This window comes from Oculina patagonica, chromosome 12 (assembly GCF_052425735.1).
Source record: "Oculina patagonica isolate OP01 chromosome 12, crgOcupat, whole genome shotgun sequence".
Lineage (NCBI taxonomy): Eukaryota > Metazoa > Cnidaria > Anthozoa > Scleractinia > Oculinidae > Oculina > Oculina patagonica.
The window spans coordinates 9,338,755-9,366,420 of NC_135769.1; the positions used below are offsets into that span (position 1 = coordinate 9,338,755).

The window sequence follows — 27,666 nt, forward strand, 5'->3', positions numbered from 1 at the left end:
CGCTGAAATCGATCCTTTCATTCTTTGGCATCTTTCAGTTGTACTGTCACAAGCCAGAAGAAGAACAGCCGTTGGGAGAGTTGCATAGATTTTACCGACACGAGTCGACAGAAATTGTTTGCATTTGTACAAAGGCAAGACGTTCACCACACAGAGCGAATTTGGTGAGGAATTTGATTACACTTATACGTAATACTTGCTGTAAGTTCAAGCTTACTTGCTTGCTCTCTTGCAGCACATAACATCTGTCGATCCGATCAGTAAGCTTACTTATAAAAAGCTTGTACGGTGAATGTAAAAGTTAAACAATATTTTACACTGTTTCAATGTCCGTCATAATGTTTCTCCTTTCCTTTCTTGTTTTAAAATTATGTGACCTATTTTGTGATCAATAACATCAATATTCTCTTGAATCGCATGTGCTTTTATAGCACTGCACATCCATTGAACCAGATTGAACTGCATGGCGCCGAATGAGATCGGTCTTGTTGTGTTCCCACCAGAAGAAAAAAATATATGCAGTGACGTGGATCCAGTTTTGCTTCAAGGAAGGTGGGAGGGAGGAGACAGATGAGGGGGTCGATTTTTCAGACTGAATACCCTGTGACGCTTTGTACCATGTTGTGGTAGGTTGCACGTGCATGCATGCATGGAAAGTTTGTAGCACAAAGTGACCAGTGAAATTAAGGAAAGTGTAATAAATACCAGAGCCCAGTTGTTCAAAGTGTGGATAACGCTATCCATCGGGTAAATCGCTATCCGTTGGAAAAGTGTTGACAAAACATACTACGCTATTCACTGATAGTGATTTGTCCGGTGGATAGCGTTATCCACTCTGAACAACTGGGACCAGGTGGTTAAGGAAGTCTGAAATATGTGATTTATCAAAGGAAATATTTAGTTACAGCCCCCCTTACCAAGAAGTATCTTTAGGTATTGCTCCCCTTTTGTGATGTTTGCATTTCAGAGCCCTGTTGCCTGTCGGAATTTACCCTAACAGGGCCTCTTGAAGTGCATTTATGCCAATCTTTCCATAAACACATGCCAAATATCTTAAAAATTACCCCAGATATCAGCTGCCAAAATAAGCATGGAAACTCTTATTTCAAGCACTTTCATTTGAACATGTTTGAATCTTGGAGATTTCGTGACCCGTACAGGAGACTGGCCATGGGAGATTCAGTCTGTATCTGGGAGACTCCTGGATAAATTATCTAGGAGAGCTGGCATAATGTTAATTGTGAGCAGCTTTCTAAATCACGTGGTTGCAATTCCAATTCACTTACATCAGAACTTGCAATTAAGTCCCTTAATTTCCTACATCATTTGTGTTACAAAAAGTTAACACGGATTCTACTCAAAATTCAAGCAATAAGTGCAAAAATTACTAAAAACCTGCTCATAACAAAGCAATATTTTTAATACCATATGTTTAAAACAACACACTTTATTCATTTCTCGTAGTGACCCCACGATTACATTTTTTGGTAACTTTATTTTTGCCTTTATTGCTTTAATGTTGAGTGGATTGGAAATGGCTTTAATTTTCCAGGGGCAAACAATTCTTAACCATCACACTTGGAAGAAGCCCGTCATCACTAATGCAAGTCAATGGTAGACAAAATGTACCCAGGCTGGGTTAATGTGACCTGTAGTGGGCTCAGTCAGGCAGTGCAAACAGGAAAACAATTGCTAGAACTCCTCCCCCCCCCCCCACCCATTTGGTCCTGACCCCCAGGTTATTTTACTTTAAGCACCCTATAGTAAAGTGCAAGGTTGTCAAAAATTGTAGCAAATTAAAATAGTTTCTTTTCTTTCTGCAGAGCTCTCTCTGGACGTAAAGTCTGACTTCAGTGTTGGAACCTGGAGTAATTAGTTGATAATGTTTTAATGCTCAGTGGATGATAAAGAGAACACTGATATGATGGAAGGTGAGATTTCTTCAGGCTAGGCAAAATTAATCCCTTAAAATTCATTAATAAATTAACATCATTAATGTTTTGATGAGATGTTTTGGCTAGAGCCAAAACATCATTACGGTCGGGGGGGGGGATACCTAACATGAGTATGATCGCATTACAGACCTGTTAGCATTTTATAATTACCAAGTGTGATCAGCATTTTATTTCTCCTAACAATACCAATACATTGCAAGTATAAAGGTGATGAGAATATGAAGAATATCATGGAGGATTATAGTCTTTGTGTACCTCTAAAATTATACTGTCAGTTGACCGATTCTTAATGGGCATCACTGAAAACTGCTGTATGAACTTAAATAGCACCACCCCTTAATAAGCCCCACCCTCAAATTTGTGCCACACCCCTCAACAACAGTACAGCACCAGAAGCAAAGCAACAGTTAGCACTGCACTTACCGATAATTCAAATCACTTGTAATGAACTCTAAAGTGTCTCTAACTTTAATCTATCTTAGTGGCAGACACCTCTTGAAAGTGGACAGCAGACACAAGTTCTCTTTTAACCCATTGACTCCTCAACCGGCCTAAACCGGCCGTAAAGGATCCGGGCATTTGTCCCGCTTGTGACGTCATCACCTTTCACCCGGAAAGGTGACATCTATGCTCAAATTGTGAAGCAGAACAAGACCTTTCCAACGATACCTAAACCAGCGCGATTAGATTGATGGAGCTTGAAAATATATGCACCAAAACGCTTCAAAATTTTAGTGAAAAACTCAGAGGAAAATTTCCCCTTTCCACCCTTTGCTTGTCCATGGTAAGTAGTTCTTGCCTCGTTTGCACTTTCGCAGAAATTCTTCTACTAGAAAGAAGGCTGGTAGAAGGCCAAACACTGCAGCAAAAAAGAAAGGAAGAAGAAAAAAGGAAAAGCGAAGGGGAAAAAAACGAAAAGCCTAAAGTGGTAGGATGGTTTATCGTCCAAAAACGATGTCAAAATTTTGATTTGTGCGCATGCACGAGCTAAAAAGTTTTTAAACATGATTCTGGTGAAAAACATTTTGTGTTTCAAGGGCCGTTTTGAGTGTTTTGGAGCTATTTTAGCTTATAATAGACCTTAAAAGGTCAAAAACGTCTCAAAAATGCGTTTTTTTGGAAAATCTGCAGGAGTCAATGGGTTAATAACTGTCTTGAAATAGAGACACTTGATATGTTAACTCATGCACAATCATTTCAAAGACCAGTTATACTGTAGCAAATAATTTATATTGAAAGTCCAACATTATCTTGAGTAAATAAGTTCTCGTGTAATGTAGAGAGAATGATCTCTTAGTTTTGAGATTTTGAGACATTACTATTAATTAAAATCAATATGAATTAACTATTTTTAAAATTTCTATTTTTAATATTCTGTTATACTTGCTAGGTAAAGAGGAAGAATCACCGGATCAGCCTGAACAAGTTGCTGAACAAGAAGTTGAAATTTTAACTGTTCCAGTTGACGAAAATCTGTTTCTACAACTTGCTGTCAGCAGTATGTGTTTATTTGTTGTTTGTAACTGGCGACAGTGAAGAGTGGCAAATCTGAAACTTTTTCTCGCTCTGTGAAGCTATATATGTTGTCGAGATGAAAGATCTATCACCTCCGGTCCTGTGGCTTACCAGCACAGTGCTTATATTTGAGCATGGACAAATGATATGGGAGCCATATGAGCCAGTTTTCCCAAATCCCAATACAGAGGCTAACCGCAATCCACATAACTGCAGGCTATCCAGATTGCTATTTAGGCTAACCAATGTGTTATTTAGGCTAACCAGAATATTGGTTTGCATGCATTTGCTTACTGGCTCACACATGCATTGCCAAGACCCTTTAATAATATCTGGTTTCTGTAGCTTAAAGCAACTGTAAAGCTTGGAGTGTTTCTACACCGCCCTGGATGGGATGCTAGTCCATCACTGGGTTTAATTCTCAGCATTTAATCCCCGACCAGCTGTACCCATTTACCTCTACACATACCTCTCAGGGTTTTCAACAGTTTTTTAAAGTAGCGGACATAGTTGTGAAAGCACTGGACTTGAAAATTTTTTAATATAAAACACTCAGAAACGCCATTTCTAGCGTTTCTAGAACCCAAGAATCAGTTTCCCTGGCCTAGGCAGGGCTAGCGCTGGAGTTCATCTAGTTTTCTATTAAAAGTAAAATATTAAATGAAAATGGACAGTTAGTAGGGGGAGGAGGAGGGAGAATGGCAATGACAGAATTTTCAGTTGTTTATCGTTGCGAAATGTTTCTGTTGTCCTCTAATCAGTAAGTTCATGAGATGCTAAAGTCAAACAAATATAATAGTAAAAAAAAAAAAAAACTCCCAAATATTGGTATCAAAGTACCGGACGTGGAATGGGAAACGACTGGATGATATGTCCCACCTCCGGCCTCAAACGAAAACCCTGAACTCTCTTCACATATCTCTCTCTCTCTCTCTGCTCAGGGTTGTCTCAGTAATTTTGCATTGCATGTGAATGACACCTTTTTGTTTGATGAGAGGTAATTCATATTTTTATTAAAGAAATTTCTATTTTCATTTGATCAGGTGGATATTCAAACGCTGAGGAAACAGAAGAAGATAATAAAGATCAAGAGGGAGGATTAGAAAAAACACAAAAACAGTTCCATGAACGAAATGAAGACTCAGATGGAGACGTGAACATTGTACGAAATGAAGAAGACTCAGATGAAAGACAACAGGAAACAGAGAGTGAAAATGAAGGTGTTAACAGTGATGAACAAAATCTACAACCACCAGAAACTAATCCACCAGTCACTCGCTCCAAATCTAAAAAGAAAATGAAAAACAGTTGTGACAAGTGTCTTAGGAACTTTCATTCACCTTCTGGCTTAAAGCAGCACAAGCTTTACCACTGCAAGGGTGATAACACAAAGCAACACAAGTGTCCACACTGTGATAAGAGTTTTGTGTGGCTCAGCCAGTTACAGGTACATACATAATTTCCAGAGAAATATTAATAGATTTAAATTATTATTAAAGACCCACCTTTTTACAATAGCTTTGCCTTTTAATTAGATTTTATGTTACTTACTTGATATTTACTTACTTGTTTACTTGTTAAATATTTAAATTTTTATATACCTTTTTAGCTTTTTAACAGATTGAAGACTGCATGTTGAAAGCATTTAAGTATTTTTTTAACGTAATCTTTATTTTTTTTTTAATTTGTAATGCGCATTTGAGCATATTTACATGTATGATTTGCGCACTAGAAATATTAAGTTATTATTTTTATTTAAGAAAACGAGCTCATCTTGTATAAATTTTGGGCTAAGGTCATCACAAAGTGGGAGGATGCTTGGGGAGCAATTCATTCCGGTTAGGCTAAATAGCACTTTGGTAAGGCTAAATTGCACTCCGGTTGAAACCAAAACTTTAAGGTTCAGAATGGCAGAATTTAAAAGTTAGGGAGGTGCACGCGTGGGCTAATGGTGCTCTTGGGCGACAGTGCCTCTTTCCACCAGTTGTATAAATGGGTACCAGTGAAATAATGCTGGGGGGTAACCCTGTGATGGACTAGCATTTCATCCAACGGGGGTAGTAATACTACTAGCCGCTTAAGGTCGCGGGGGATACCAACTGCATGAATAAATTCATGAAGGGAAATTTTGCTTGACCTGCATCTTTTAAAACGCTTATTTCTCAGCTATTATAGGTGCGATTAAGCTTAAATTTTACAGAGACATAAAGAAATGACGAAAAATTGTGAATGTCATCTTTTATTTGGTAGATTGCATTTAACGGCGATGTTATAGCCTCGTTAGTTCCAAATTGGTTAAAACGTGTTTTTGTGGCAGAGTTTGCGGAACGAGTAGGAGACAGCACACTGTGATCTTGTCAAAAGCTAATCAGTCAATACCTCAAGAGTGTCATAACAGAAGTGGATTTTTTAATTTAAAGTTTGCCAGCAAGTTATGGCGGTTTAAGTGCGCAAATTTTAATTTAATGTGTTCTACCTCTTTCTAAAAGTGCTCTTTTAAAATTCCGCTTCTGTTATGACACACTACAGTATTCATAGTTTACCTATCTGCAGTGGCAAGTAATGAAGTTCTGTATCCGCGCTGTATTCTCTGCCACAAAATTGTCGGAAAAGTCCAAACTTTGAGATTTCCGAAGGTGTCCCGACCTAAATACGATCATTTTGCCAAGGAGAGATGTAATTATGGTAATTATATTCCACGCTTTTATGGTGAGAACAATGCGTTTTTAAAAAGGGCACGATTGTTTATGCCAAATATTTTGTGATTACTCTGAGTTGCAGAAATATTCAAATTTAAATGAAAATAAGCTCAAAGACTTCCTACAATCTATATGAACGTATATCGCTAAGTGTTGTTTTAAATTGGTTAAAATATCAAAGAAACAGGGATTTTTTACAAATCATACGCACGCGCCCATATTTTTGTCCAGTCATAAATATCTCGTAAAGTTGTCGATGTCAGTCGTTGTACTTCGTGCATACGCTTTAAATAAATGCATAATGATGAGCCTAAGGTGTCCCCCGCGACCTTAATGCTACAGAAACCGCTCTGATAAATTTCGGCAAGTATGTGCCACTTGGCTCGAGGCTTTACCTATCACATGGGGTATGTCAGCCCTGACCTGTGGCCCTTTAGGGATGGACCATTATTTTCTTGGAAGGGGGGGAGGGGGTTGGGGGGGGGCGGATGAAAAATTTTTCTCTGCTAATTTTTTTTTAGTTTATGCACCTCTGCAAACATTTTTTTTTCGAAATTCTTACTATTTTTTGTTATACATATTGTTTTTGCAAACAATTCATTTTGTCTCTCCAGGCCCTGCAAACATTTTTTTTTCAATATATTTCTTTCTCCCCCCCCCCCCCCCTTCCAAAAAAATTATGGTCCGTCCCTTATTAGTAGTTATTATACGGGTGTTTTTTTTTTTCCAGAAACATGCTGAGTCACATACTGGTGTTCGACCTTTTCATTGTTCCACTTGTGGGAAATCATTTCGCCATCCAAACACAGTAAAGAATCATGTTCGGCTCCATTCAAAGAAGCCCTACAAATGTGAGCTTTGCAACAAAGTCTTCTGGCGGCGTGATAGCTTTGCTCACCATGAATGCCACACAGGTAAAATTAGCCTTTTGAATGTGATTTTTGCAAAGCTACCTTTGCAGTCAAGAACTACTAGCTTGATTGGCATATGCGCAAACACTTGGACACTAATTAAAGTAAGGTGCTGTCCGAAGTGTGGAAGAGAATGTTCTCATCATAACAGTTTAAGAAGGCCCTTAGCAACCCATATACAGGTTAGTGCAGTACTGCATGTGATCGCTGCATTCATAATTATATGTACTTGAAGCTTCCCCCTGTAAAGTCTACTACCACAAATGATCTAATAAACACCTGGGCATCTACATGTATTAAATTATTTACAAAATGCTCAAAGCTTGCATGAGAGGAAAGACACTGACAACGTTTGGGCCAGAAACAAAATTTACAGTATTGACAGGATAAATTGACCCCCATGGCAGGGAGGGAGGGTACAAGGTTTGACCTAACAGTGAGCATAAGAATATGAAATCCGAGCCTGTGGACCCTGATTTAACAGATCGCAGATTTTATTATCGACTGATAATGCCTAACGCCAACAACACTCAAATTTTAGGGGCACAGGCAGGGGTGTTTTTAAAAATAGATTTGAAGCATTTCTTCAGTGTGACTGTAACAGTGTTGACAATACTAATAAGATAGTAGATTATCACAGAATATGATAGAAAACAGATTATCAGGGGGGGCATCTATTAGACATGGGGCGTTTATTAGAGAGGGACGTCTAATACAGTCTTAACTCCTCAAGAGGGTGTTTATTGTACAGATACCAAGCATTTATTAGATCTCTTTTATATACTTAAATGACATGACATACCTAAAATGGGAAGTATTATTGTCATGTTCATGAAGCATTGAAATCATAAATTAAAATGACACGGTCATAAGGTGCATCTGTTCCAAATATATTTTAATTTAAGCCTTTTTAAATACCTTAATGACAGATTTCCTTTCCTTTCATATACCTTAGCTTGTGATTAAGTTCCTACCCTTACTGATATAACTAATAGAAGAAAGGTTAACCTGTGAAAAGCATAAGACCAAATGGGATTCTGGGTAGCAACATTGGTAAGCTCAGTGGCAAGCTTTGTAATCCATTTATTTAAAATCAAGATATTTTCTTTCTTTGAGAGCTTTTTTTAATGCAAATATTCTTATTGTTACATCTGTATGTTCATTCTGTCAAGGAGCTAGAGGGTAATTACTTTTTCCCATTTCCCAGTATACATTTGGGTCACATTGTTTATGTTTTTCATGGGTCAACGTTTCTTCTATCAGGTATATATACCTGAAGCATGAATAAGTTACCCACAGCCTCCCCATGTTGGCCATTAAAGCGAGTAACCCTGGGTGCTGTAAACAACCAGAGACAATTAAAAGTAAACTTGCAAAGTTATGTGGAAATTTTGTTTGTTTACACAGATGAGAAGCCTTATCAATGTGACCACTGTGATCTGAAGTGCCGTTTAAAATCAACACTCCGAAGACACTGGCAGAGAATTCACTCTGGCAACAAACCATACAAGTGTAAAGAGTGTCCAAAGGAATTTGCCATTCAGACGGATTTAATAAAACACATCCGAACACACACAGAACAAACGCAGTACATTTACAGTTGCAAGCAGTGCAACAGAGCTTTTACAGCTAAAAATTCACTCAGGGTTCACATGTTAATTCACACTGGAGAAAAGCCATTCTCCTGTGACATGTGTGGGATGAGCTTCCGCTATAAGCGGACTTTAAAGAATCACTATGCAATTCATACTGATGAAAAACCTACTACGTAAGTATTGCTGTTTGTTTTGTACTTTATTTTTCTTTTCTGTCGGAGGTGCAGTGGTCTAATGAATAGTGGGAGAGACTTTATGGGGAGGCACTAGCAAAAAAGTGGGGGGAGGGAGGGAGGCGCAAGGCGTCATGGTTAGTGGTGTGACCTCCAAGGGAAACAAAAATTGGTTACAAAATTTGGGTAGTTGAGAAATCAGGGCTAAATTTACAGTGCTTGACTAAAGGAAGGGACACAACTTTTGATTCAAGTTATTGAGAGTTTCAAAGAAAAAAGGGTTTGAGAAGTCAGGATGGCACCATGTATTCATGGATGGGGATCTTTTATTAGCTGGAGTATAGGAAAGGGAAAACTGTTGTATAGCTATTAACCCTTTCACTCCTGAATTTTCTCAAAGAACATGTTTTTTTAATCGTTAAACTGAACTTTTGGTGCTATGATCCTGAATTTCCCTAAACTTTGCTAGAAAAGCATTTTTTCACACTGCAGCAACATTTTCATAAAGATTCCATGTAAAAATGTACAATATTTCACTTTGGTGCACGCGCATAAGCCAAAATTTGGACTTGTTTTTTTTGTTTTTTTTTGTTTTTTTGCGGAACCGTTCCGATTTTTGTTTTTCTTGCTCCTTTACCTTCCGTTTATTCGGCTTTCTTATTTTCGTTCCTTTCTACTTTTCGCATCCTTTCTTCTGGTCGAAAAAGTTTCGACATAATCATTGGAAAGCCCCCGAAAAGGGGACCTTGATCAATTACAGGTGTATGGGCCTGTTTAAGCACCGATTTTGCACCAAAAACGGATCGTGTTATAATTGGATTAGCTCTGTCAGAATGCAACCGATATACAAAATGAACAATGCTGTGGAAAGGTCAATCCTAGCTGTATCAGCTGCTCATCACAAAAATCCACGGAGGTGCAAATTGATGATGTCACAAGTGGTTCAATGACCGCGCCTCAAAATAGCGCCTTAAATGCGCATAAGGGTTAAAGGGGTTATTTATCACAAGTGAAAAGTGCAGAATCCTTTCTGTAGGTGAGTAAAAGAGCTAGCATTATTGTCAATTGAAGGTTTATGAAGGGTCAGCTTTCCTGCTGTCAGCAGTGGTAGATAAAGGGGGTTAGGGTTTAGACTTTTAGGCTGTGCCTTCCCACTCAAAATCTTTTGGAGACCTCCCCTATTATGTTTAGAGAAGGTTTAGGAAAACTACAAGGGTTTTTGGTTCTGAGATTTTTTAGGCTTATCTTTATTTCAGGGAGGGAGGACTATTTATTTAATTGTGGTTATTACAATATTATTTATCCATTGATTCATTTCCCTGTAGATGCCCAACTTGCAACAAAGGGTTTTCATCAACATCAAACCTGAAACGTCACCAGCTTATCCACTCAGGAGAAAAACCTTTCTCCTGTCCATATTGTGGACGCAGATATAACCAACGCAGTAATGTCACATTACACCTCAAGAAAAATTGGTGCCGTAAAGCACCAAACAGGCAGCAGAAGAAAAAGATCACAAGGAAAAGAAAGAACAAAAAGGACGAAAACAAGAAAGGAATGGAACAGTGTGATGTTGAGTTAGTAACAGAAGCAATTGTTGAGTGTGGAGATGATGTGACTGCTTCCTTGTCCTTAAACTCGTTTATTGTTGAAGAGTGCATCAGTGGAGCACTCTAGTGGACTTTGTTAAGAGAGAAAAACAAACTTAAAAAGAATCTTTCAATTAAGGACCACGCTTTAAGACTTTAAGTCATGTGGAGTTTGATTTGGCATTTCATTTAACAAAAATTCAATAAAACAATGTCACTTTTAAAAATAAATTAAAACAAAATTCAGTTTTACTAGTGTGCATTTTTGTCTCAATACAAAGTTATTAACACTGTTCATTCGTAAGTTATTGCTGTTACTACGTTCCTTTTTCAGATTGTGTAGCTCGTCACATAATTTAAAACATCGATATTCTTATTTGCTGTACCTGGTCAAACCTACTGATATTTCACACGCGCATAAGGTTTCAGTCAGCACCCAAAGGCGCCAAATGTTATCACTCTCAGTAACTTGACCTCTGAACGTTTTCAAATCAAAAATTGCACGTAGGAGAGTTTATAATCGACTTGGCAAAAGTCTTCTGAAAATGGAAGGTATTTGAAGTCTTTGAAAGGGTTACCTTTTCTGTCAAATATGGTGTAAAGAAGGGTAACTGTCTGGACCTCGGCGCGGAACCCCGTCGTATAAAAATTTCTCGAGTAACCCTGCAATCGTCTGGAAGAAAGGGGCATGTCGATTTCTGGTAAATGGCCTTAATACGCCGTGTTCATCTCCCCCACCCTCCCCACCCCAACACACACACTCCGGACTCCAATCCTGAAAAACAATATGGCGAACGTGTTCGGTCCCCAATCCTTGTTTTACAGAGGGGTGGGGTAAGCAGTGTACATTGGCTCCCGGAGGGATGACTAGCATGAACAATCCCGCTGGTGTTGAAAGAGTCACCCTCAGTGATTCTGGCCGGGTTGCTCAGCTGGTTTGGTACTACTTATAGGATGTGGACGAGAAAAAAGGAGAGACAGAGGCTCTCCATTCTGTAGACATAGAAAGAAACTATTTCTTATATCTTTCCGCAGCATTCAGTGGGGTGAATCGAAAACAACTGACGAGTAGTAAAAATATACAGCTGTACTTATATCTAATAAGAGATTAATTATCCAACATTTTTCTTTTCCGAAATCCTAAAATTAGATGGAACCGTGCTTGTTGCTCTAGCACGATCAAGACAAAAGGAAAACTAAAAAACTGGGCAATTTTTTCTCTTTTTCGCGCGTTACTTGTACTCTACTGGTTTCACCACCCGTGACCACAATTGAAACCTTTCATAGCGTGACTTGGCTTATCACGCAAGGCATCCACAAGACTGTAAAGTTTCCGGGATCCCCTGGTAAAAAATAGTAGAAATTGAAACCGTGACCATATATCCATTGAATTGTGTTTGCAAAATTTCTAATTCCATCAACTGAATATCAGAAATTTTTTTATCCATACAACCTACAACCTGGCACTTCGCATACACTAGCATCTGATACAGCACCAAATGTTTGTCACTTCACAACTTCCGCTCCGACGCGAGGTCAAAGGGTCCGGTCTGCCAGTTTGGCTGCTGAAAATAGAATGAAAAGAAGATTATATTTATTCGGGATAAAGTTTCTCGGAATCAAAAACACAATAGATGGGTGTGTTCGATTTCGCTGTCGTTTCGCAATCTGTAGTTTACGATGGAGTCTCTCTTGAAAAACCTCAAAAAACAAGTTACTTGTTCGATCTGTTTGGATACTTACACCAAACCCAAGACAATAACTTGTCTTCATACCTTCTGCCTTGAGTGCTTGAAAAAACACGCATTAACCAGCCAAAGACAAGGAAAATATCGTTGCCCTGACTGTCAGGAAGAGATTGGCATCCCTGAAGGAAATCGTTTCGATAATTTGCCGACCAGTTTTCTGCACAACAGTTTGTTGAGTCTTCTCGCTGTTCGACAAATTGGCGATGGAAGTGAGATCAGTTGCGGTACTTGCAAGAAAAAGAGCGCTGAGATCAGCTACTGCTTTGATTGCGAAAAATTGTTGTGCCCTGACTGCGTTAATGCACATGAAGTTTTCCAAGCTGCTGCCGCGGCGTTTGAAGGACACAAAGTCACGCCAATTAAACAGTTTCAAGCACAAGACTACGAGGCCTTGTTAAAGCGAAAGTCCTTTTGCTCTCAGAAGTACCACGAGAGAGAGGTAACGAAGTTTTTCTGTGTTGATTGTCAAACTTGTGTTTGTCAAGTTTGTATAAACACAAAACACAAGACTCACGAAATTGACCCGCTTGAAGAAGCAGCTGATGGCGAGAAAGCCAAGATCATGGCGGGCGTCGAGTTGCTGAAAGAAAAGAGAAAAGTTTACAGTGATGTGATGCGTCAACTTGAAGAAACAGCGTCCAAGCTGGAAGATAATGTCAACACCGCTATACGTGAAGTTTCCCAAGCAGCCGAACAAATGATCGCTACGATTCTAGAACGCCAGCAGGAGGCCATTACCGCCCTCAAGAATACACGCGGATCGAGAACGGAGAAATTAGACGGTGCCAAGGAACAAGTACAGTCCTCGACCAAGCGAATTGACCAAGCAGTTGAGTTTGCCGATAACCTGGTTCAAGGAAGCTCAAGCCTGGATATTATGCAAAGCAACAAGAATTTGGAACAGCGATTTGAAGATCTTAACAAGACCCCAGTCCCAGCAGTTCCGGTTAGTTCATTTGTGAAGTTTGTCTCGACTATTGCACCTGAGAGTTTAAGCCTGGGTTTCATGGAAACCAGCGAAAAGATTTACGTCTGTCTACAGTAGAAGGACTGACTGAAAATTTCCAGGCTGGCTTAGAAGCAGAGTTCCTTGTCTGTCCGAAACTATCCGAAGAAAAACTGACGAGTGAAGCTCAACGTAAATTTCACGTTGAAGTGCTCGTTGAACCCGCAGACAAAGTGGACAGTTTGATTGTTTGTGAAAAAGAAGATGGAAATTTCCAGGTGAAATTTATACCAAAAGTACCAGGCACCTACAACATCACAGTAAAGATAAATGGCGGCAAACTTGCTAACAGTCCTTTCACTGTCCAGGTGAAGGAACGACGGCTTGATGTTGTGGGCGAGTTAGATTTAAAAGGAGAAATTCCTCAAAAGCCACGTGGGATTGCTGTAAACAGTAAAGGGCTGATCGCTGTAGCTGAACTTGAAAGAAGCTGTGTCCTAATATTTGACAAGGAAGGAAAGTTTGTGCGAAAACTTGGCTGCTATGGAAAGAATCCTGGACAGTTTAGCTATCCAGCTGGCGTCACATACCTGAACGATGACGAGATTCTGGTGGCAGATGAATGTAATCACCGCATTCAACAATTCAATGTACAGACAGGGAACTTTGTGAAAAGCTTTGGAAAGCACGGGACAGGAGAGGGCGAGTTTAAGAATCCAGAAAGCGTTTGTATGGATGGTGAAGGACATGTTGTTGTAGCCGACTTTGACAACAACAGAATCCAGGTGTTAACAAAGGATGGCAAACCTTTGTTTAAATTTGGAGATAGCGGATTAGAAAGACTCAACCATCCCACTGGATGCATTTATCACAAAAACATGTTCATTGTATGTGACTGCTGGAACCATTGTTTGAAAGTCTTCGACAGTTCAGGGAAGTTTTTGTACAAGATTGGAGAAGCAGGCAAGGCTGGCGGACAGTTTTGCTTTCCTTGGGGTTTGTGTGTTGAGAAATATGGCAATCGTCAGAATCTTCTTGTTTGTGACAGTGACAATGGTCGCATTCAACAGTTTACAGTGGAAGGTTGTTTTACTGGCAAAACTGTAACTGGACTACAAGATCCAATGTACATAACTACAACACCAGATGGTCGTATTTTGGTTTCAGATTGGAAAGCGGAAAAAGTATATGTGCTAAAATAACTGGCTAAATGCAAAGAGAACATTGTTGAACGTTAAAAGTGAAATGTAGCTAGTATGTTATCACAAAACGAGTGTGATGTATCATTAGAAACTGTCCAATTCAATGAATTACTTGCAAAGATGGAAACAAATCTTGTAGCGAAAACTTCTCAGTTTCTACAACGTTTTTTATATCAAATCATGTGGAAATTATCATTTTTTGGCGTTTTTTTGTGCAAATAAGACAAGGAACAGTTATTTCCTGTATACTTATCATGATACAGGTATTCGTAGATCGAGCGGAGAATTCCCCTCGTGGGAAAGTGCTATTTTCTGGCAAATAGTTATTGCATTTAAGGTGATTGTTTTGAAAGCTTTTAGGATTTTACACTTATTTGGCCTTTTACTCCAGCGATGTTATAAACAAAAGTAAACATGATCACGAATAAAGAATAGTTAAGTAACTCTGTCGTCACGCAACGCTTCTTCTGCGTGACGACCAAAATTAGGGCTGCGAAGGAGACTACAATTAGTTTACCGTGTAGTGACAAGTTGCGTTACTTCACCAATGCAAAGAGTGTGTGAAGCAGATAGCTCTTAGCTTTAAAAACAATTTTATAAATATTATAATTATCGCTTTAACAAGTATTGTAGATACCAAGTCTTCAATTAGGTTTTTTCAGCCTGCAGAATAAGACTAAGTTTGCAAGTTGATAACTGAACGGTTAATAGCACGTAGCTGTCCAATCAGAGTGTATGTCCAATTAACTATAAAAAAGTTTTTTTATAAAAAAAAGTGCTGAATTGTCTCGTTTTGCAAAACGTTTTGGGAATCACACCATCCTGTTTATCAGTAGCAAAGTTCAAATTAAAACCGTTGAGCGATGTATGTTCAATTTAAGTTTATACAGAACAACAATATTGTAGTCATATTTTTATAATAATAAACTAGAATAGAACAATCACATATGTTGTTCTGTGTTCTCTTTGTGATTAAAATTACCTCCTCTCACAGTCATCTTGTCCCTTAACCTTTGAACTCCACCTACAAGTCGCCATTTTGAAAGCCTTCTACCAGAAGTGACATAATAAACATCTTTTTATTTAGACATGATAAATTTACAGCATAGCTGATGTGGTCGTGTATAGGTTAACTAAGAAATAATCATAACAAAAATAACACTAAGACAAATACGAATACTAACTAAATTTATATACAAGTATGAGATATTTACAATACAGTCGAAGTTCTCATAAACGGACAACCTCGGGACGTAACCTGAGTATCAGGCCTTTTTAAGGGTAGGGGGGGGGAGGGTAGGGAAGGAAACCCCTTAGAAAAGCCTGATACTCAGGCTACTCGGGACGCGAAAAAAGTGTCCGGAACTGGAGCTGGCCGCTTACGAGAATAGTTCTTGTAAGCGGCCACTAGAGGTGTAGGGGATAGATGGCCGCTTATGGGAGCTTGCCCAGCTAACATAATGGTAATATGCATATTAGTGGTGTTTCGAAATGTAACCGGACGTGGATGACGACAAAACAAACACTGAAATATGGTACTGTAATTACAGTAAAAATAATTGTGACGAACGGCGAAGTGAAGTTGATTGATTAATACAAGATACAGAGGTTTTTTTATATGATTTTCTTTGCGGTGTCCGCTTACGGGAGCTTAAAAACAAAGAAAAAGTCTAAGTCGTAATCTCGGAAAGTGTCCGCGGCCGCTTACGGGAATGTCCGCTTACGAGAATGTAAAAATACAGAGTTTGTATGGGAGTAAAAACGGGGTTTCTAACAAGGTGGCCGTAAGTAGAGCTGTCCGCTTACGAGAGTGTCCGTTCAGAGAGCTTCGACTGTATATATATTTTTAATGATCTTCAGTTCCTTATAGTTATACATACTTACTAATCACAGCCAATCAGTACACTACTCTTTCTCTGGGATATTGCCGTTCAACCAATCAGGAAAGCGTCCAGATTCTGAACTTTTCACACATGCTGAGCACATGCTGGCTAAAGAAACCAAAGTGGTGCGATAGTTTGTGTTACATAAACGTTACATGTCACGCAATATTACTGTTAGTAGTTCCCAGATTATCTCGGTCGCTGAAAACGATCCTTTCATTCTTTGCCAACTCTCAGTGTACTGTCCACAGGCCTGTCCACAGAAGAATAACAGCCGTTTACCGACAATAGCCGACCTAAAACTGTTTGCATTTGTACAAAGCCAAGACGTTCACCACACAAAGCGAATTTGGTGAGGAATTTGATTACACTTACATGTAATACATGCTGTAAGTTCAAGCTTACTTACTCGCTCTCTTGCAGCACGTTACATCTGTCGATCAGATCAGTAAGCTTAAGCCAGGGGGGGAAAGAAACGAGGTCTGGGACCGAGTAGCGATGCTCTCACAACTTGCAAAGCGATCAATTCACGATGTAGTCAGCGGTTTTTGGACGATGATGCAACAGGCAATCTTTTCCCGCGAAATGGAAGCTGCTATGCCGTGGAATCACTTATTATAAAGGGGTTATATTCTCTTAACTAAAAATCTAAAAGCAGCGTGTTTATCCGAAAATTTCGTCATCGTCGTGTAGTTTTAAGAACGCAGAATTTTGTGATGCCGTGCTACTTCTCAGTGCTGAAATGCAAATGTTTGTACCACGATTTTCAACTGGCCCACATGGGGATTGTAAATGAAGTAAAACAAAGAAAGACCAAGTGAACAAACAACCTCGAAACAATAGAGCAAGAACAATAGCTCCGACCAGCGCGGGAATATTCGATCGCCACGTTTTCATTACCATTCCCGTGATGGTTTTATTTCATAACAAACACTACATATTGACACCAAGAACCTTTCCGGTGTAATTTTCGCTGCTTTAAAGACAAAACTTAGAAAGTCTTTTTTATTACTATATATATATATATAAAAAAAATCGAACTCTCTCACTGGTCCCATGTTGTTATTGTTTTGGCAAGTGCTCATGCGCCTTAGAGACATCCGCTGACTACCGCCCCGATGATTGCTTTGCAAGTTGTGAGAGCATCGCTCAGATTTCATATAAGAGAATGTATGGGAAGTTGCTTCCCCCCCCCCCCCGGGCTTAAGCTTATAAATAGCTTTAATGTACGGTGAATGTAAAAGCTAACAATATTTTGCACTCTTTCAATGTCCGTCATAATGTTTCTCCTTCCCTTTGCTTGTTTTAATGTGACCTGTTTTGTGATCAATAACATCAATATTCTGTGTAATCGCATGTGCTTTTAAAGTGGGGCAGCGGGGTCTGAACCTCCCGACTCCCGTAGCTTTTACTGCCGCCTCCCGGCCCTTTCCATAGCTGTTCTCTCCTGTTTGTTCCATGTCTATTGCAAAAGATAATGAAATGTTACGAAATTTCACTTGTTTTCTCCCGGTTCCCGCCACCTTAAGAATCCCGCTTCCCGCCCTCTCTCCTCCCGCTTCCCGTCCCTTTTCTCCCGGGCTCCCGCCCCCTGTCCCCCTCCACTTAAAAGCACTGCACACCCATCGAAGGGCGCCGAATGTGATCGGTATTGTAGTGTTTCCACCAGAAATAAAAAACATATCCAGTGATGTGGAACCAGATTTGCTTCAAGGAAGGTGGGAGGGGGGAGACAGATGAGGGGTCGATTTTTCAGACTGAATACCCTCTGGCGCTTTGTACCATGTTGTGGTAGGCACGTGCATGCATGCATGGAAAGTTTGTAGCACAAAGTGGCCAGTGAAATAAATTTAAGAAATATGTAATAAATACCAGGTGGTCGGGGAAGTCTGAAATATGTGATTTATCAAAGGAAATATTTAGTTATAGCCCCCCTTACAAGTATCTTTAGGTATTGCTCCCCTTTCCTGAACTGTAAGAAATTATATGCATCCCCCCCCTGACCCCACCTTGATTATACATGCAGACAATACCTAAATTCTCTTTAGAGAGGCCCTGTTAGCAGGCAGGTTTTATGTCCCCCATCTAAATCTTAAACCTTTTCAAGTTGCAATGTCAAAATGCCCGCATGTCTGTCAAAATTTCGAAATTTTTTCATCCATATCCCCACGGATAATTTTGGAAATGTTTGAGTCTGGGAACATAAAAAGGTAAATCTGCAGAAGCTATTTTGCCTGCAAGCCGTTTTAAAAAGTGCAAATTACTTTTTTCTTTTTCGCTATCGTAATTTCACGGAAGCATCTCATCATTCGTCGTCATTTCAGCTCCTTCATGTTAGCGTCAGAGCCGTATCATCCGTCAGAATTTACCCTGACAGGGCCTCTTGAAATGCATTTGCGCCAATTCTTTCATAAACACATGCCAAATATCTTAAAAATGTCCCCCAGAAATCTGCCAAAATAAACATGGAAACTCTTTTTTCAAGCACTTTCATCTGAACATGTTTGAATCTTGGAGATTTAGTGACCCATACAGGAGACTGGCCATGGGAGATTCAATCTGTATCTGGGAGACTCCTGGATAAATTTTCTAGGAGAGTTGGCATAATGTTAATTGTGAGCGGGTACAGTGAGCTGCTTTCAAAATCACTTGTTTGCAATTCCAATTCACTTACAACAGAACTTGCAATACCCGATTCCCTCTATTGCGCGCGCCTGCAGGGAATCACGGTAGTTGTATTCATCAAACCCTGCGCGAGTCTGTTGCAACGCGCATCATTGCTACAGTCTCGCGCAGGGTTTGATGAATACAACTACCGTGATTCCCTGCAGGCGCACGCTATAGAGGGAATCGGGTATTGTGTGGTTCCAGAAGATATCCACCCCCCCCCCCCACCATGGAAGGGATTTGCCCTATGATCCCCCACCCCTCTGGAAAATCCAATTTAGCTTCATACATTGCTTTAAAGTTTTGGGTGTTTGTGACTCCCCCCCCCCCCCCCCCAACTTGTGGAAAATGCACAAAAAAAAGAAAAAAGAAACGCCTATTCCTAGAAGCGCTACATTCTATCCAGGACATTAACTGTGTGAATGAGCATGTGCATTTCCCACAAGTTTATTTAATAACTTTTAAAAACCTAGCTATTATGCAAAAACTGAACCAATTTAACTCTGATGAAGGTAACAGGGAGTTACCCAAAAATTAAGTTTTACACGTTTTTTACCACCTTTTTAAACCGATTTACACGGTAAGTAGTCAAATAACTTCTTTCTTTCTGCAGGTTTCTAAAGCTGTCCTGAAAGGTCTCTCTGAGCAGAAAGTATTGGAACCTGGTGATAATACTCAGTGAATAATAAAAAGAACACTGATAATGATGGAAGGTGAGTTTTCTCAGGCTAGGTTAAAGCTTAATCCATTTTAAAGAGTTCAGACAAGAGCCAAAACATTAATCAGCCAAAACAAAAATTCATTTTGTTGAAAAGTTTAAACCTTTAATCAGCTAACCACAGAGAGAACACTATATGTTTATTCTCAATTGCTTCCAGCCAGTGTCTGTCTAGCCTGCAAATACAGCAGAGAGACCGCCTCTGTGATTTACAGCCAGAAATTTCATAATGATGACGTAAACCACTAATAAGATTACCATATTTTATCAATAAAACTCCCCCGGCGTTTAATAAAAACTTGGCCTGATGGAGCTGGCATTTGTTCGAATCCTGCAGCTTATTCAAGCCGGAAGTTTATAACCAAGGGTTTTCGTTCTTTAATTTTTACAGCCATATATTTTGCCACTTTTCCTAAAGCATTCTACACCCCAAATAAATGCTTGAGGGGCTTATTTACAACTTCATTTAGGAGACCTGGCGTTTATTCAGGGCCCGGCATTTAATTGAGAAAATACGGTAAATTTAATGTCTATTTGTTATGTTTGTGGCCTTTATTAATTTATCATTTTAAAAAATGGAAAACCACCTTCTAGTAGGTAAATAGTTTCTGAAAAGCCCTATGGGGAGATTACTATTAAAGTTCTTATCTTATCTTATCTTATCTTATCTAGTGAATAGTGTTAAAAATATAACTAATATTCTGTTTATGTCTAGGTAAAGAGGAAGAATCTCTGGTTCAGCCCGAAAATGCTTCAGTTGCTGAACAAGAAGTTGAGATTTTAACTGTTCCAGTTGATGAGAATCTCTTTCTACAACTGGCTGTCAATAGTATGTGTTTATTTGTTGTTTAAAATTATATCGGTGAAGATTGTCAAATTTGAAACTTCATCTGTGAAAAAAAAACTTCTACGGACACCTGTGTATGGCTGCGATGGCTTACCAAGCCAGTGCTTTCTCTAATATCTGTTAAATTAAGTGACTAGGAGTATACTACCCCCCCCTAGACCATGGACGGCAGAGCAATTTTCCAAGTGGGGAATGGGGCTGACTAGTGACTTATTCTTGAAGTTGGGGGCTTAAAATACTCTTCTCTTAGAAAGTCTTTATTTTTTAGGAAATTCTGGGGGGGCTTAAGCCCCCCCCCCCCGGCTCCCACGTCCCAGGATGCTAATTAAACTAAGGAGTTACATGAAACCCTCAGCAATTCTTTACTGGTAGTGTACCCATTTAACCCCCTTCACATATACTTGAATACGTATATACTTTTTATCTCTCTCTGCCCAAGAGTGTCTCTAGCCAGAAATTTTGCATTGCATGTGACGTGAATGATTAACCTTTTTGTTTGATCAAAAGGTAATTCTTATTACTTTTTTTATTTAACAAAATGTTTATTTTTTGTTTAATCAGGTGGATATGTAAATGTTGAGGAAACAGAAGAAGATAATGAAGATCGAGAGGAAGAATTAGAAGAAACACAAAAACAGTTTCAAAACAGAGAGGAACAAAATGAAGAGGAAGATGAGAGACAGGAAGAAACCGAGAGTGAATGTGAAACTGAAGAAGGCGTGAACATTGTTGAACAAAATGAAGAAGACTCGTCTGAAGAGAAAACAGAGAGTGAAAATGAAGGTGTTAACAGTGATAAACAAAATCTACAGTCACCAAAAACTAATCCACCAGTCACTCGCTCCAAATCTAAAAATAAAATGAAAAACGGTTGTGACAGGTGTCTTAGGAACTTTTGCTCACCTTCTGGCTTAAAGCGTCACAAGCTTTACCACTGCAAGGGTGATAACACAAAGCAACACAAGTGTCCACACTGTGATAAGAGTTTTGTGTGGCCCAGCCAGTTACAGGTACATAATTTCGAGAGAAATATTTATTGATTTAAATCATTATTAAAAAAGACCCACCTAGAAATATTAAATTATTATAATTTCTATTTCAGAAAACAAATTGATAGCTTAAAGCTTTCATTTTAATGTATAAATTTTGGGCTGAGGTCATCACAAAGTGGGAGGATGCTTGGGGTGCAATTCATTCCAGATACCGGTAGCCTAAATAGCACTTTGGTAAGGCTAAATTGCACTCCGGTTGAAACCAAAACTTTTAGGTTCAGAATGGCAGAATTTAAAATTTAGGGAGGCGCACGTGTGGACTAATGGTGCTCTTGGGCAACAGTGCCTCTTTCTACCAGTTGTATAAATGGGTACCAGTGAAATAATGCTGAGGGGGTAACCCTGTGATGGACTAGCATCCCATCCATTGGGGATAGAAAGAGGCCCTGCCTGGGGGGTTCCCGTGTCGCTTGTCTAAATTTAAAAATATGCTGTGTCGCTGTTTTATCAATCTTCGCGCCACTGTCGGTAGTAAAATTAAAGGAAAATAATATTACTTGTCCTTGTTGGAATTTAAGATTTTCCAAAAGGGTTGTCGTTTGTCGCGATTTTATTTTATGTGCTGTCGCTACTTTTTAGGCCATGTCGCTTGTCCGACTTTACCCTGGCAGGGCCTCTAGAAATACTGCTAGCCACTTAATGCTACAGAAACCAGGATAAATTCCAGTAAATATTGTCTTAAGATTGGGGGCAAGTTGTCTGGGGCGAATTTTCTAGGGGGCAAGTTGTCCGGATACCCAATAAGCTTTTCCCATTCCGGTCATTATTTCAGGTTCTTTTTCTTCTTTTAATCACAATCACGGCTTGTGATGAATCATTTGAATGGCTTTGATTAGGTAGCATTCATCCAAAGAAAAATACTGCTTTATCATATCAAGAACTGCTACAATCTAAAACAGGGTGTCTGCTTAAACAAAAATAAACCATGCCTTCTCAATGCAAAACCCCAGAAATTGCAATTCCAACATACCAATACTCGAACGCACTCTTTAATCTATGATTACTGCTAGTTTAGTAGTTATTATACCGGTGCATTTTTTCTTCCAGAAACATGCTGAGTCACATACTGGTGTTCGACCTTTTCATTGTTCCACTTGTGGGAAATCATTTCGCCATCCAAACACAGTAAAGAATCATGTTCGGCTCCATTCAAAGAAGCCCTACAAATGTGAGCTTTGCAACAAAGTCTTCTGGCGGCATGATAGCTTTGCTCACCATGAATGCCACACAGGTAAAATTAGCCTTTTGAATGTGATTTTTGCAAAGCTACCTTTGCATTCAAGAGCTACTAGCTTGATTGGCATATGCGGAAACACTTGGGCGCTAAAGTAAGGTGCTGTCCAAAGTGTGGAAGAGAATGTTCTCATCATAACAGTTTAAGAAGGCCCTTAGCAACCCATACAGATTAGTGCAGTACTGTGATCGCTGCATTCATAGGCACCCAAAGCCTCCCCCTTTATAGTCTGCTTCCATAAATGAACTAATAAAACCCAGGATAAATTGACCCCTACGGCAGGGAGGGAGGGTACAAGGTTTGACCTAACAGTGAGCATGAGAATATGAAATCTGAGCCTGTGGAGCCTTATTTTACAGATCGCAAATTTTATTATCGACTGATAATAATTAACTACCGGTAGTTTTACCTAACGCCGACAACACTCAAATTTTAGGGGTACAGGTGGGGGTGTTAAATAGATATGAGGCATTTTTTTCAATGTGACTGTAACAGTGTCAATAAAACAAATAAGGCATGTTGATGATCACAGAATATGATAGAAAACAGATTATCAGGGGGGGGGCGTCTATTAGACATGGGACGTTTATTAGAGAGGGACGCCTGATACAAACTTAACAGCTCAAGACGGGTGTTTATACCAAGCATTTATTAGATTACTTTCATATACTTAAATGACATGACATACCTAAAATGCATAGGCGTACGGGCAATTTGCGAATTTTTAAGAATATTTTAAGAATAAACCCGAGGCTGAGATTTTGAAAAGAATATAGTTTTTAGTTGAAACAAAATCAGGTATTATCGTTTCCGTCACTTTATCTTTGTGAGGAATGCTATGTTTAAAGCCAAAACGGCCAGGCTGCAACGAAAAGTAATCGTTCATGTGCACAATGTAACATAATACACATCTGAACACCAAACACTTGTAATTGATTACCGTATTTACTAAGAATGTTCATAAGAATATTTAAGCCTAAAATCGGCAAAAAATAAGAATATTCAGCCTGGGTCGGAAAAACTGTATTCTTATAATAAAAAAAAGAGTATAAGTGCGATTACACGTAAAAATTTAAGTAAAAAACAAACAAATGGTTCTCGTTCGGATTTCTGTAAAAAAAAAAAGAGAGCGGGCGGGCGCGTTTTTTGTTATTTTTTAATTATTTATTATCTTGTCGTAGCGATACGTGTGTTGTTCGAATATCGATTTTTTCCTCCCTCGTCAAATTTTTCAGGCCAGAAGCGAACTTACAAAATAAATCCTGCAAGGTAATTGACCTATCCAATAGGGACCTAGCGTAACAAGGATCGATTTAAAGTTTTTGGCCTTAGTTTGAATTAAAAGGCAGACAAAAGCCATACCTTACTCCGTACAAAGTACAAGTAAATAGTGTTGGTTTTTGTTCGTTCTAGCTTTTCCAAAAACAGATAATAAAAAAAAGAGGCTGCCCAAAAAATGAAACGGGCGGAACGAGAAACATTTGTTTTTTAACTTGGCCTTACTGACACGTTGTTGCCCCATCAGGTGCTGCAGCGGTAAGTTTTCAATCTGCGCAATGCACTGAATGATCGTTCAGCAGAACACGATGTATCACTGCATGGATATGAACCACGTAAAAAAACTCTGAAAACAACCCTGCTGAAAACTTAGCAAATATATCATTCTCTCATTTTGCATTTCTAAAACAGTCATATAGCCTATTCCGCGCACATTACGAAAACTCACGCACATCATTTTTACTCGGCTTCCAGAATCTTGCTGTCGATTTTGTAAAATTTAGCAACGTGGAAAAACTGTCTTTATCACTGTGACAGAGATTTGCAGTACAGTGCCCAACAGTAAAAGAATTTAAAATCTGTGAATTGAACTGGCTTTAACACGCCGACTTCAGGTTAAAACTTCGAAAAAAAAAACTTCTTAAAAACTGGCTTTGCCCAAATTTCTCTTGCTGCCCAAAAAATCTGTGTTGCCCAAAATTTGGGGGGGCTGCAGCCCCCCTGCCCCCCCAGCCCGTACGCCTATGCTAAAATGGGAAGCATTATTGTCATGTTCATGTAGCATTTCATAAATTAAAATGACACGGTCATAAGGTGCATCTGTTCCAAATATATTTTAATTCAAGGCTTTTGAAATAACTTAATGAAAGATTTCCCTTCCTTTCATATACCTAAGCTTGTGATTAAGTTCCTACCCTTGTAGCATTAAAAAGGTACCCCATTTGGGCGGAGCCTCATTATATTGGCCATTATCATTATAGGGAGTACCCCTGGATGCTGTAAACAACCAGAGACAATAAAAAGTAAACTTTCAAAGTTATGTGGAAATTTTGTTTTTTTCTTACACAGATGAAAAGCCTTATCAATGTGACCACTGTGATCTGAAGTGCCGTTTAAAATCAACACTAAGAAGACACTGGCAGAGAATTCACTCTGGCAACAAACCATACAAGTGTAAAGAGTGTCCAAAGGAATTTGCCATTCAGACAGATTTAATCAAACACATCCGAACACACACAGAACAAACGCAGTACGTTTACAGTTGTAAGCAGTGCAACAGAGCTTTTACAGCTAAAAATTCACTCAGGGTTCACATGTTAATTCACACTGGAGAAAAGCCATTCTCCTGTGACATGTGTGGGATGAGTTTCCGCTATAAGCGGACTTTAAAGAATCACTATGCAATTCATACTGATGAAAAACCTACCACGTAAGTATAGCTGTTTTTTTTTTGTACTTTATTTTACTTTTCTGTTAGAGGTGCAGTGGTCTAATGAATAGTGGGAGGGGACTTTATGGGGAGGCATTAGCAAAAACGTGGGGGGGGGGGGTTGAGGGAGGGAAGCGCAAGGCCTAATGGTTAGTGACCCCAGATCAAGCAGTCTGGCCGGGGGTTCGAGCCCTGGCTAGCTATTTTGTTTTGTGTTCTTAGGCAAAGCACTTTACTCTCGTAGTCCCTCTTTCCACCCAAGTGTATAACTAGGTACGGGTGAACTAATGCTGGGGTAGCCCTGCAATGGACTAGCAACTCATCCAGGGCGGAGTAGAAATACTCCTAGTTGCTTCATGCTAAAGAAACCGGGATAAGTTCTGGCTTGTATGGGCCACAGACTTCACCTCCCTACCATCTAAGATGAGTGACTTTTTCAGGCTGAGGGACAGTGGAATCCTGATTTTTATGAACCTCCAAGGGAAACAAAAATTGGCTAAAAAATTTGGGTCATTGAGAAATCAGGACTGACATTACAATGTTGAGGGGAGGGAAACAACTTTTGATTCATTCAAGTTATCAAGTGGTTCCAAGAAAAGAGGGTTCGAGAAGTCAGGATGGCACTATGTATTAAGGGATGAGGATTTTATTAGCTGTAGTATAGGAAAGGGTTGGCAAACCTGTTGTATAGCTATTTTAAACCCTTTTACTACTAAATTTTTTTTTATAAAAACATGTTTTTTAACCGTTACACTGAATTTTTGGTGCCAGGATCCTGAATTTCCCTAAATTTTGCTAGAATTTTTCACACTGCAGCAACATTTTCATAAAGATTTCATGTAAAAATGTACAATATTTTACTTTGGTGCTCGCGCATTAGCCAAAATTTGGACTTTACGATTTTTGTTTTTTTTTTTTTGCTCCTTTACCTTCCGTTTTTTCGGCTTTCGTATTTTCGTTCCTATCTACTCTTAACATCCTTTCTTCTAGCCGAAAACGTTTTGACATAATCATTGGAAAACCCTGAAAAAGGGACCTTGATCAATTACAGGTGTATTGGCCTGTTTAAGCACCGATTTTGCACCAAAAACGGATCGTGTTATATTTGGATTATCTCTGTCAGAATGCAACCGATATACAAAATGAACAGTGCTGTGGAAAGATCAATTCTAGCTGTATCAGCTGCTTATCACAAAAATCCACTGAGGTGCAAATTGATGATGTCATAAGTGGTTCAATGACCGCGCCTCAAAATAGCGCCTAAAGGGTTAAAGGGGTTATTAAAGAGTTTGGACCTTAGGGCGTTGCCTTCCCACTCATAATCTTTTCGAGACCTCTCCTATTATTTTTTGAAGAAGTTTAGGAAAACTACAAGGGTTTTTGGTTCTGAGATTTGTAAGGCTTACCTTTCTTTTCTGGGAGGGAGACCTATTTAATTGTGGTAATTACAATATTTTTTATCCATTGATTCATTTCCCTGTAGATGCCCAACTTGCAACAAAGGGTTTTCATCAACATCAAACCTGAAACGTCACCAGCTTATCCACTCAGGAGAAAAACCTTTCTCCTGTCCATATTGTGGACGGAGATATAACCAACGCAGTAATGTCACATTACACCTCAAGAAAAATTGGTGCCGTAAAGCACCAAACAGGCAGCAGAAGAAAAAGATCACAAGAAAAAGAAAGAACAAAAAGGACGAAAACAAGAAAGGAACTGAACAGTGTGATGTTGAGTTAGTAACAGAAGCAATTGTTGAGTGTGGAGATGATGTGACTGCTTCCTTGTCCTTAAACTCGTTTATTGTTGAAGGGTACATCAGTGGAGCACTCTAGTGGACTTTGTTAAGAGAGAAAAATCTTTCAATTAAGGACCACGCTTTAAGACTTTAAGTCATGTGGAGTTTGATTTGGCATTTCATTTAACAAAAATTCAATAAAAAAATTTCACTTTTAAAAATAAAATAAAACAAAATTCACTTTTACTAGTGTGCATTTTTGTCTCAATACAAAGTTACTAACACTGTTCAATCGTAAGTTATTGCTGTTACTACGTTCCTTTTTGTCTCGTGTTACGGCACGGTCACGTCGTAAACGACGTGACCGTGACGTAACGCGAGATATTGCATTGACTCGGTCGCTCAGGATAGTGCTTTGTGTGAGACCTCACGTAAGGTAACGAAGTGATAAGGTAGCAAAGAATCAAGGTAAGAAATAGACCTTTGG

At 39.2% G+C, this 27,666-nt stretch overlaps 2 protein-coding genes and 1 pseudogene across 2 annotated transcripts; all 3 read left to right on the plus strand.

The window, feature by feature from the left end:
- The first annotated feature begins 102 nt into the window (after positions 1-102).
- On the plus strand, positions 103-10,667 carry LOC144631579 (uncharacterized). Its single transcript, XM_078490031.1, has 7 exons — positions 103-164; positions 1,824-1,931; positions 3,346-3,453; positions 4,514-4,917; positions 6,900-7,083; positions 8,488-8,848; positions 10,174-10,667. The coding sequence occupies exons 2-7, from the start codon at positions 1,922-1,924 to the stop codon at positions 10,523-10,525; spliced, it is 1,419 nt and encodes a 472-aa protein (XP_078346157.1). The 5' UTR covers positions 103-164; positions 1,824-1,921; the 3' UTR covers positions 10,526-10,667.
- Positions 10,668-12,080: 1,413 nt separating this feature from the next.
- Positions 12,081-15,297, plus strand: LOC144631568 (E3 ubiquitin-protein ligase TRIM45-like; annotated as a pseudogene).
- Positions 15,298-16,417: 1,120 nt separating this feature from the next.
- Positions 16,418-27,425, plus strand: LOC144631575 (uncharacterized). The gene is made up of 7 exons (XM_078490027.1): positions 16,418-16,568; positions 19,497-19,596; positions 20,317-20,430; positions 21,010-21,458; positions 22,548-22,731; positions 25,081-25,441; positions 26,925-27,425. The coding sequence occupies exons 2-7, from the start codon at positions 19,587-19,589 to the stop codon at positions 27,274-27,276; spliced, it is 1,470 nt and encodes a 489-aa protein (XP_078346153.1). The 5' UTR covers positions 16,418-16,568; positions 19,497-19,586; the 3' UTR covers positions 27,277-27,425.
- Positions 27,426-27,666: the final 241 nt, after the last annotated feature.

Coding starts and splice junctions, on each gene's coding strand:
- LOC144631579 (XM_078490031.1), top strand. Junction 3,454..4,513: donor TCTACAACTTGCTGTCAGCA/GTATGTGTTTAT, acceptor TCATTTGATCAG/GTGGATATTCAAACGCTGAG. Junction 7,084..8,487: donor TCACCATGAATGCCACACAG/GTAAAATTAGCC, acceptor TTGTTTACACAG/ATGAGAAGCCTTATCAATGT.
- LOC144631575 (XM_078490027.1), top strand. Junction 21,459..22,547: donor TGTGGCCCAGCCAGTTACAG/GTACATAATTTC, acceptor TTTTTCTTCCAG/AAACATGCTGAGTCACATAC. Junction 25,442..26,924: donor ACTGATGAAAAACCTACCAC/GTAAGTATAGCT, acceptor ATTTCCCTGTAG/ATGCCCAACTTGCAACAAAG.